The sequence below is a fragment of the Siniperca chuatsi genome, linkage group LG17 (assembly GCF_020085105.1).
Source record: "Siniperca chuatsi isolate FFG_IHB_CAS linkage group LG17, ASM2008510v1, whole genome shotgun sequence".
Taxonomy (NCBI): domain Eukaryota; kingdom Metazoa; phylum Chordata; class Actinopteri; order Centrarchiformes; family Sinipercidae; genus Siniperca; species Siniperca chuatsi.
The window spans coordinates 2,565,058-2,576,799 of record NC_058058.1 but is presented as its reverse complement, the minus strand read 5'-3'; the positions used below and the strand labels follow the sequence as shown (position 1 = coordinate 2,576,799).

Sequence of the window (11,742 nt, the reverse complement as noted above, 5' to 3'; positions counted from 1 at the left end):
TCCTAAATCGTCGGCACATGAATTCACAATGAAATATTAATGACTCGAACTCATTCTAACTTTTTAGACAGAAGCTGTAAACATCTGACAGCTGTCTCTACCGGCTTCCGGTTGAGCAAATTGATCTTTTGATTCCACATGAACGTAATGCAGAGACCGACAGACTGATACTTGTTAAGCAGACATATTTTATTGTATTTTCCAAAAAAGATAATTAAACAATTATCATTATAATTATTATCATCATCAGGTGTGCACTTTTTTTTTTTTTACCACAGGTAACAACAAAAAAATCCTCGCATTTCAGCAACTAATAAACAGCTGGATAACAATACTTTCATATTTGTCAACTACGTGAGTGCCAAACAAACCAGAAATATAAAATCCAGAAAATAATATTTAATATGCTGAAGACAGACAATGTTTCATGATTTACTGTATTTAGAAAAGCCACCAGCAACGAATTACCAGGAAATTGGTAAATAATAATAAAAAAATAATCTTTATTTTGCAAACAGTATTAATTTAATCTTGGATTTAAAAAGTGATCAGAGGCCTGTCATTCCCTAACAATACACCCAGCACAAACGATCAGTGACAGGAGCATGTTTTATAATATCAGATCAGATTCTTGCAATAAACTTGCACATCAACAGCTTCTAAAATGCTTTTTTCATAAACTCAAAAAAAAGAAAACTTGTATTTACAACAGAGGGTATTAAATGAATACAAGCAGTACTTTATAAGTCACACCACTTGCTTTAAATGATACCTGCTTATCACTCACTCAAAATATAGAGTACTTCTTTTTAATCCATGGTTAAAACTTTGAGACTGACTGCATCAGGGCTGTTCAATTACAAACTCAGTTGGGCCAGATTTTAAAACCAGGACGTGTAGATGGGCCGGACATTTTCAGCAGCCTATTTCAAACCTGTTAAAAGTGTTTGGTAGTGACAAATTTTAAACAAATGCAAATAAATGTAATAAAAATTAGCAGGCGTTTGGAGATGGCGGTAAAATAAACACATACTTGCCGGTCCAGGCAGCGTTAAACTGACGGGTTTCATTGTCGAATTTACGTTTCAGGGTTGACAGAGACACATTTTCAGAACAGCACTTCCTACTTATGACTGTCGACAGCCAGATGTTTTAAAAAGCCGCTAAGCGTGGCTGGAACACGCTGATTTGTGAAAGTTGTGATTGGCGGTGTCGCTACATCCGTAAACACCCTGTCCGATCGGTGCTTCACTGTACTTCACTGTATTGAACCCTTTAAGAGGCAGTGGAGAAATTTCTGAGCTTATATATGTTTGTCGATTTTCAAATTCCCCTTTTAATTTGCATCCCAGAGTAAATGTATTTGTTGTATTGGTAAGCACAGTGAGTCTTCATGTAGTCTGATGAAAATCATCTGCAGAGACTTCAGGCTTGTTCCGCTGCATTTCCCTTCAGGAGACTTTGGGACTCGGGGGCGGTGGACCCGGGGGTGGAGGACCCGGTGATGGAGGACCCGGTGATGGAGGACCCGGTGATGGAGGACGCGGGGGTGGGGTTTTGGCTGCCCGTGTCTGCAGGGATGAACAGAAGAGTTATTTTATGTATACAATAGATAATACAAACAGAGGCCTATCTGCTGTGGCTTTTTCATGTATTTTCTATGATAACCATACATTTGTGGTGATGCGTTATTCTTTCTTTCACATACAGTGTAGATTTTTATTGTATTTGTCCAGGTTTTGAGTTTTCTGTCTCTGAGGCTTCTTCCAACACAATAGAGGTGAATGAACGTGTATTTGTGCTCAGAACATTTGTGGAGTATCCCAAAAACCCGTTGCGGTTACAGCACATGCCACATAACCGCCTGGTTTGCTATGTTAGTCGCCGGGGGACGGGGGACCGCTTGGGGCTACGGAAGCGTAAACCTGCTCTGTGCGGCTTTCAATCAGTCCACAAAAGACACTTACCGCCAGAGTCACCGCTGCTCAGAGACTCTTCTGACCCTGCGAAGAAAAGAAAATGTATTTAATAGCTCAATGCAACATCACGTCTTCGTGACATCTTTCTAGAGGAAAACACTTACCCTTGTTGGTCTTGTTGCCTGTGTTACACACACACACACACACACACACACACACACACACACAGAGGAGAGAGAAGAAACATTAAGGCCGATCATCTCCTGACTGTTTTCAGAACATCGACAGCATGAGAAATCTTTTTAAAACAACCACTACCAACAGAAATGGATAACTTTTACGTAACAATGCGACCATTTCTTTGCATTTTGTAATTATGTTTAGACAAAATTTATAAACTTAAATTTAGTTTGACCAGACTTTTGGGTTTCCTCCTTCTGAGTCAGGGTTATAACAATATAAATACCATTCGCAGAAAAACACTTAAAATGTAATAACATTTCTAACTTTAATAGAATTCATAGCAGAGAAATAAAGCCTGGGGAGAACCTACAACTTGAATTTGTGCAGCTGTTTATAAAAACAAACAAACTGGAACAGTCCATGTAAAGTTCATTGTACAGAGGTTACAGTCTGGGCAGGACTAACTTAAAAGGATAAGGTTGGCGTTATTCAGTATTTTTCTTATTGTCAATAAATCACAATAAAAAAGACCAAAACCAACAATGATATAAATTAAAGTTTAACTGGGAGAATGTGATTCCTGAAACTAGAGAAGATGTGTCACTCTGTTGTTGATGTTCGAACAATTGTACAGTGGTGTTACAGAGTGGAGCATTTTTGCAGAGTACAGACTCGGCAAAAATGTATCAAATTTTATTCTCTCAATTTTGCGGAGATGAGGGCAAGCTGCATGGTAGAGAAAAACCATATGAAAGCATGACGGAGTAGTCCCTCATTCATCCAGGAGTGTTCCATCGTAGAAAAGGTTTCAATCGTAGTCATCTGGACTCTGTTTTCAGAATCAAGATTCTGAAACGTCTTGAAACGACTGAAACCTTTTCTACCATATGAAAGCACCGTAAATGATCTTGTTATGTTAACAACTTGTGTGCACACTATACTGTACAGTATGTATCTTTTTCACATAATATTTTGTTCTAACGAAATAAATAAAAACAATCTTATGGGACTTATCTTATGGAGGCTCAGTAAATAATACTCATTTGAATAACTGAGGGATCATAGATCATATTGAAAACAGAAGCAACCCTTCTGTTTCTTCTGGATTACAGATGAATGGACTTTGTTCATTTGTGGAAGTACATGTCGTGACATTTACATGGCATTAAACATGCTTACAGTTAGCATGGTAACATGCTAATGTTTAGCACGTTTGTATTAGGGGTGGGTGATATGGATAAAATCCTCCATCACAGTATTATGTGTTTTATATTGTGGCAGATATATGATCTCAGATTTGTTCATTAAGCACAGCACTTTATTGTTCTGCCAGAAAAGGTGCCGGTTCATATATGTCACCTACCAATCACGCCCTTTTTGTACAAGACAGCCAGCACCACACCGATTATGAGCACAACCAGGACCACCGCGACCACTGCACCAATGATGGTTCCTCCAGAGCCAGGAAGTGTATGATCTAAAACACAGAAGACATTCACATTCGTTTTATATTCAGTTCACTTTTAACATAAATTCTATTTGTTAGATTCAATTTACTATGGTGTTGATGTATGAAAATGTAGACGTTGAGTGATAGTAATGCTGCAATTTGATTACATTACAATAACGTGAATTTAGTCATTTGTGCTGGGGAGAAACAGAAAAAGAGGATGTTAGAGCCTCAAAAAGGATTCTTACCTTCTGCAAGTTCAAAATTTCCAAAAATCAATTCTTGCTTGTAAATACTTCCTCCTTGCTTAGTAAGCGCTCTGTGCCGTCACATGTAACTGATAGCTATGGTACAGAAATGAATTCATCCAGCCCCATCTTCAATGACGGAAATAATCTCCCGGAGAAGAAGGAATTTCTAATCGTATTAATATGCAGCTTTTAGGGGACTCTCACTGCACCGCACCATGAAATAACAGAAAAAAAATGATTAATGTTGCGATTTTAGTTTGTTCTATGAAGAAACACATCTGGTTATGTAAAGGACAATTCTGATTTATTACAGCTTGGATCGAACTCACAGGTTTGGCCATCACTCTCCACACCTTCTGACTGTTGCCTTGGTTGCATCCTGTATAATCGTCTGATAGTGAGCATTTTTTGTCTCATCGAACTTTCTTGTAGTAATGTTGTCGTGTTCCCTGAATTTGACTTTCTTACCATAAACAAAGAAGAAGAACAAGTTTCTTACCCCAGACCTTCTCAACATGCAACCTGGATCCAGGGTGATTCACTTCACAGGTGTACGTAGACACGTCACTCCTTAAAATCTCCACGCTGTCTCTCCTCTGGAAGGTCTCGTCTTCATTTGGTCGAACGCCCGAGGAGATCAATCCGTCCTCTCTCGTTAGAACACGGCCGTTCCTTTTGATCTGCAGGACGATGTCTTTTGGGTAGAAACCTGTGGCCAGGCACGTCAAAATGATGTTTGCCTCAACTCTGGTCTTCTTTGTATACAGGTACACCGCTGGAGCAGCTGGAAAGAGAAACCGTAAAGAGAGTTCATATCTGCAGTATGCTACAGATCAATGTCACCAAACATATGATACTGTTCGTACCACTGATGTCTTCATAATGACCTGAATGACTCAGAATAAAGACAATCTATCGCTACAACTTCTACTGCGAAATCAAACAGGCACAGTACACATTTTTAACAGTTTTTGTGTAAATATCAATCGTTAGTTTCATATTTTGACAACCTGCACAGTAGTCCTTCAACACTAAAGCTAAGTCTATTATCTCTAGTAATAATGAATATAAAAATATAGAAATTATTTTCTGTCATACATACAGGCCTTTTGTAGCTGGTTTTGCTCATATTTCACGAACTTGCTCAACCAACTAATACACTCGTTCTCCAGGTAGCCTTTGGTGTATTCTTTTAGGACCTGGACTTCATCCCACTTCCTCTTGGTCTGTTCGGCCTCTTGAGTTGGGGCGACCCAGACTTCGTGGGCGTCGTCGAAGGACAGGAAGTCGTTTCCGTCGTAGTTGTACATGTCCATGCCGCGTTGGAACTTAATCTCGCCGTCGGGCTGCGTTACGCCCTCACAGCCGTGCATCCACTGAAGAACATGGACGTCTGAAACAAGAGATAATGCCAGGACAGTTAAATACATGACTAACAACAAGGAAAAGGATCCATAGCCAGACACGATGATGAGGTGGGTCACATTTGAATATTTGTGGTTTTCTGGTTAAACATTAAAGAGTAACTTAACACCAAAAACACTTTATTTTAGGTTGAACGATTATCTATAGAGAGTTATTATAGTTGTTGATTTCATGGTCTTCATCAAAAAGTGGTCCCGGTCCTTCACGTTTCATGGATCTTACCGGTGTCGTTCTGTCTCATTCGTTGCATCAGGATTTCGATGTTGACTTTGAACCACTGCTGCTTGCTCTGGCGGGACTGTGTGCCTTTGTCCCAGTAATCTGCAGGCAGTCGCTCTTTCATCCAGGTCTGTTTGGGAACTTTCTTCTGGTTCTCACTGTCAAAGTAGTCGATCATCCTGTCGTTCAGCAGACCCATGGCTGTGAAGTCATGGATGCCGGGGAGTCCGACAGGTTTGGAGAGGGCCGTGTAGATGTAAGTGAGGGAATGCTTCTCTGAGAGTCACACAGGTAGAAAGACAGACAAATATCTATTAGACAAGGCAGATAAACACCAATAGACTTGACTAACATGTTTTTTTTCAAGGATGTTTTTCCTTGCCGCTGTCGCCAAGTGCTTGCTCATGGTGGGATTTGTTGGGTCTCTGTAAATAATATTATAAAGAGTCCGGTCTGGACCTGCTCTATAGGAAAAGTGCAATGAGAGAACTTCTGTTATGAATTGGCGCTATATAAATTAAAGTGAATTGAATTGAATGTCTTGGGTTGAGTCCTTATCTATTTACTGGGCAAAGCATCTTTGAACATCCACCCAATATTTAGGCACACCATGAGTCAAAACACTTGGACACCTACCTTTGGGATTTCAGTCAATGAACAACCACTGAACGATAAGTTAAAAATACTCTTAACATTTGTGTCATTATTGGCCAGGTGAAGAATTTTATTAAACTAAAAGTAATTAGACCTGATGAAGTTTAGGAAACCTCCGGAAAATAAAGCTAGCACTAAGAACCTCTACCAACAAGTATTACACCACTCTGGGTCCTACGATCCAATACTTCCATGATCTTAAAAGTCGCCCTGACAGTATCTGAAGGGATTTTTTCAACTTTGTGTTTTAGTTCATTCTTGTTTAATTTTTTGTATCATTATGTTTTGAAATGGGTTTTTTCCATTATATCTGAACTTTGTTGATAGTAACTGATGCCTAGAGGGTGGGAGGGTTTGAGGTAGCGAGACAACGAGGCACAGTATGGGCTTCATTTGAGATATACATATTGTTATTATTTTCCTTTATTCAGTGTAACTTTTGTTACAGTTTGTTCAATAAATAAATAACCACCTATATCCAGCATTTGGTAGCTTTTTGGTAGCAGGGTAGAGACGTGTTTTACATTTCTAGTCTGTCTGGAAATGAACAGACCAACAACTATAGCTGTGAGCCGATTCCGTACAGATTATGTTTTTACAAAATAAGCAAATTTTAGTAATTGTGTAAAATACACTGGGCAAATGCATTGCACTATAGTTTACACAGGTCTTCTTAAAGTTTCAGCCAACAAAGCTTGAGCGAGTTGCAAAGCAGTTATGTAACCAACACCGTGTCTACACAGACTGCAGAGTGAAGTCAGCACACCAGCAATAGGCTGCAACTGGTAAATACTTTCTTTGATTGACCTGACAATTATTTTCTTGATTAAATCAATAATCTTTTGGTCTGTAAAATATCAGAAGTTGTGAAAAATGCCCCTCATAATTTCCTAAAACCCAAAGTGACCTCTACAGATTGCTTGTTTCATCTGACCAGCAGTCTCAAACCCAAAGATTTTCGGTTTACTACCACATAAGACAAACAGCTAATCCTCATAACTGAGCAGCAGGAACCAAAGGATGTCGAAAAACTGACTTAAGCAATTAATCAATTATCAAAATAGTTGTCTATTCATTTTCTGTCAATCAACTAATCAGCTATTTGATTAATTGTTTCCGCTCTAATCAGCAGTGCAACGGCAGCTTCAGTTCTCCGTCAGTGTCACACAGGATCTGTTCAGCCACAGGACTTCTTTGTGGTCGAGCACATTTTAAAACGAAAGCGTATCTTTTCTCGTCAGACTTCCTGTAATGCCTCCTGTGTTTACAGACTCTTGAAAAGCTCGTTTAGTCAGATATATTGGTATATATGTCTGACACTAAGTACCAAGAAATTGCAGTACAGAAATGCCAAAGATAAGTTATGTATTTATGTAAAAATAAAATTAATATTGGCCAATATATGGCTATTGAATTTTTTAAACTCTCAAATGCTTATATAACCGCATTGGCTTCAAGCTCCAGTTAGAAAGAAAACAAGAAAGAACAAGGAAATCAAACTTTTACAGTCCAACTTTGTTTATAAGCCAGTTCTGACTGTGCTTATCATGTCACAGATATTTCAACAATGTTGTCCGTCCAGCTCAGTGACAGCAGTCAAAGGGCGGTGAAAAGAGCAATAAACACTCGTACAACCTGTCTTTATGTCTCTGATAAGGAGATACTACAGTATGTGCAACAATTCTTTCAAGTCTCAGAATAAGACTATAGCTTTTCCATGAGTTCCTCCGGTAACTGATAGATCAATCTGATCTCTTGAGCAGCAATCCTTTTCATAAAAGCTTGATTCATTGTGCCCACCATTTTTTAAAAATGTGGATGTTTTTATATTTCATGCAAAAACTATTTCTCCTGACTGATGTAACCTAAAAGTATTTTTTCTTTAAGAGAATATACAGTGAATCATCACGTCTATTATCTCTCTGATGCCAATGATAGACCTGCTGACACCGGCTAACCTGTTTTTTTAACCTCACCTGTACTTTCCTGAATTTTCTCCACTTTATTTGTATATCGATGTTGTTTACAGCTGAAACGATTAGCCGATTAATCAATCAATATACCGACTATACTGACAATGGACCACCAAACACCAAACATTCTCAGGGGCTCAGTTATGGTGATCTCCGGCTTTTCTTTCCTATGGTATGGCAAATTAAATATATTAGTTATTTAGCTTTTGGACTGCTAGACAAAACAAACTGATTAAAAACCAAATAGACGTCCCCCTGGGCTTTAGAAAATTATGATTTTTCACCATTTTGACATTTCAGACCATGTAAAAACGATTAATCCAGAATTAATTACAGAAATAAGTAAATAGCTTAATTTGCGTCATACTGTTCATGTATCGCTGACGACATGTTATACACACCGCCTAAATTACTAAGGATCTGGAAGCAGTCAATCCATTTCTTCTTGTTTGTTTTGATGCACGGGGCATATATAGAATAAGTGAACATTACCAAATATGAAAACACTCAACGCCCATTTTTAACAAATTAAACTAAAATAACTAACGAAAGTCCGAATTTTAAAGACGTCACAACTTCGCCTCTTTTACTTTCACTTTTAACGAGCCACGTTAACGTGTCAGAAAACTCTCAACTTACCGCTGTTTACCGTCAGTCCTGTCCCCAGCAGGACCAAAACCGCGATTAGAGACATTTCCACCGCAAGCCGGACTCCTTTCTCGTCTCTAAAACTCAAGTTTTATCCCGCTGTGGGACCGTGTTGTTTCTCGGTGTCACTCCGCGGTTACTGTGCTGTCTGCTTCCTGCTTCCCGTAGACTGTTGACATGCTGCATTCAGGGCCGCTCGTAAATTACAAATGTTACGTCGCATTCCATTCACATCCAACTTTTCAAGTACTTTTTGCTGCATGGGATCATTTCACTCACGTAACTGACACACCAAACTAACCATAAGGACTGTTATTGCAAAATATGTATTTCTATAAATCTAAGTATAATACATATTTACATAAAATAGCAGGACGCGTATCGGTGAACGCACCACGACTGCAGCTTCCTGGTTGCTGTTTGTTGTTTTGCTGTGATCAAGTGGATCAAGTTCATCGTCCATCGGACAGGCAATAAGTTTGTAATACAGGCCAAGCTGACTGCAAGTTATCATTCGTTTGAAATAATTTACTTCACTGCACTGAAAAGACGTCTAGCAAATAACATAGCCTAACAAAGAGTTTTCCTACGGGGAAGTATTTCTGATTCTGATGATAACTACATATTATTTTATAAGAAACCCAATGTTATATTAGCTACATATAGTTATAGCATTATAATTTTTTCATACATCTGTTAAGTGCAATGGAAAGATGTCCGACAAAGAATAAATCACATATATTACCTAACGTTACCATGATATAATTTTAATATTAAATATGAATTGGATTAAGACAATAGCTAACGCTATAACGTTATGTAATGTAATGCTATAAATATATGATAATATATCGTTATAACCAGGTCGTTAACATTATATTAATACGCCCTAAATTGCTGACATAATATAATTGGAAAAAATCATGAAGCTGGAGAAATGAAGTGTTAACGCTAGCCAAAACTAAAAATAGTTTTAAACGGTCACATTTCTGGATATGGCGACGGTACAGGCCCAACACAGACTAGAGAAGCGACACTAACAGGCAGGTTGTTAGGTAGGGCAAGTAGGTTTTGGTACACATCGTCTTTCTTCTAAAATGCGTCTATGAATGTGTTAATTAGCTAGCTAACTTTTAAAAAAAAATTAACGTCTCTAAACCGTTGGTTAACCGTTAACCGTTAGCTAAGCAACGTTAACTGCAAACTGCTGTCAGTTAGAGACGTTGTTTTTTTTTTTTTTTTTTAACTTCCGTTTTATAAAAGTGACTGACGACAGTTAACTTACCGCTTACAGTTGGCTGTAAATTCAGCCACATTAACGGAAGAAACAAAAACATCCAGGTTGTTGGTCGATTCATGGTTTTAAAAGGAGAAAACTTCTGGTAAGGACAAAAGCTGCTCGGGACGACAGAAGTGGCCTGCTGTTCTGGTTTACTCTGCGCGAATCACCCAATCAAATAATTCAGAACAGGTTGCTAGGCAGATTACAACAAAGAAGGTTTTGGTCAGACAGCCCAACAGGAGATAAGTGTTATGAAATAAAGGGCCTGCTGGATGAAATGTAGCTCATATTATTATCACATATTACCAGTGGTGGAGGAAGTATGCAGCTCCTTTACTTCAGTAAAAGTACTAATACCACACAGTGAAAAAACTCTGTTACAAGTAAAAGTCCTGCATTAAAAATGTTACTTAAGTATAAGTAGGCCTATGTAGGTATAATCAGGAAAGCAGAAAAATGTCCCCTGTGACTTATACTATTATACATCATGTCATCAGATTATTATTCCTCGTGCATTAATGTAAAGCAGGATGTTGCTGCTGCAGCTGGTTGAGCTGGAGCTCATGTTGAACTGTTTCGTATCGGACTGCAGCCGACGATTATTTTCATTCTGGATTAATCTGCTGATTATTTTCTCCATTAATCGATTGACTGTTTGGTTTGTAAAAACTCTAAAAGAAGTGAGAAAGGCCGTCACGACGACCCAGAGCCCAAAGTGACGCCTTCACGATGTTGTTGTGTCCGACCGACAGTCCAAACCTCAACGTTATTAACAAAACATTCAAATCATTAAAAGCAAAAGCAGCAAATCTTCACATTTGTGAAGCTGGAAATGTTTTACATGAAAAATGACAAACGATTATCATCATTTCTGCTGTAGTTGTGTATATATATACATTTCAACAACAAGGCAATTCAAAGTGCTTTACATAAAACATAAAAGCAACATGGGGCAACAGAAAAAGACATTTAAAAACAATTAAAAAGAGTTAAATAGATAATGAATTAAACTACCCAACAGTTTATACAGCTCAGTTTTTATGCACCACATATCTGGAACAAACTCCCAGAAAACTGCAGGTCTGCTGCAACTCAGTTCTGTTAAATCAAGTACTTTTATTAAATCAAATAATGATTCATTTCTTACACTGCACTGTAACTTTTATGGTCCTGTTTTTATCTTGTTTCTATTATCTATTTAACTCTTTTTCTGTTGCCCCTTTTATGTTTTATGTAAAGCACTTTAAATTGCCTTGTTGTTGAAATGTATATATATACAAGTACAGCAGAAATGATGATAATCGTTTGTCATTTTTCATGTAAAACATTTCCAGCTTCACAAATGTGAAGATTTGCTGCTTTTGCTTTTAATGATTTGAATGTTTTGTTAATAACGTTGAGGTTTGGACTGTCGGTCGGACACAACAACATCGTGAAGGCGTCACTTTGGGCTCTGGGTCGTCGTGACGGCATTAATCACTGTTTTCAGAGTTTTTACAAACCAATCAATCAATCGATTAATGGAGAAAATAATCAGCAGATTAATCCAGAATGAAAATAATCGTTGGCTGCAGTTCGATACGAAACAGCTCAACATGAGCTCCAGCTCAACCAGCTGCAGCAGCAACATCCTGCTTTACATTAATGCATGAGGAATAATAATCTGATGACATGATGTATAATAGTATAAGTCACAGGGGACATTTTTCTGCTTTCCTGATTATACCTACATAGGCCT

At 38.1% G+C, this 11,742-nt stretch overlaps 1 protein-coding gene across 4 annotated transcripts; it reads right to left on the bottom strand.

Moving 5' to 3' along the window:
• Positions 1 to 170: 170 nt before the first annotated feature.
• On the bottom strand, positions 171 to 10,265 carry LOC122864240 (H-2 class I histocompatibility antigen, L-D alpha chain-like). 4 transcript variants are annotated; one of them, XM_044171502.1, is made up of 8 exons: positions 10,008 to 10,265; positions 5,451 to 5,723; positions 4,906 to 5,196; positions 4,303 to 4,587; positions 3,466 to 3,579; positions 2,084 to 2,101; positions 1,968 to 2,003; positions 171 to 1,571 (listed from the first exon to the last, which is right to left on the bottom strand). In XM_044171502.1, the coding sequence occupies exons 1-8, from the start codon at positions 10,078 to 10,080 to the stop codon at positions 1,426 to 1,428; spliced, it is 1,236 nt and encodes a 411-aa protein (XP_044027437.1). In that variant the 5' UTR covers positions 10,081 to 10,265; the 3' UTR covers positions 171 to 1,425. The 4 variants fall into 4 exon arrangements, 2 of the variants coding, with proteins under 2 accessions (XP_044027437.1, XP_044027439.1); XM_044171504.1 differs by lacking the exon at positions 10,008 to 10,265 and adding an exon at positions 8,714 to 8,902; XR_006375178.1 differs by lacking the exons at positions 171 to 1,571; positions 1,968 to 2,003; positions 2,084 to 2,101 and adding exons at positions 3,801 to 4,006; positions 4,133 to 4,182 and having other exon boundaries at positions 3,465 to 3,579.
• Positions 10,266 to 11,742: the final 1,477 nt, after the last annotated feature.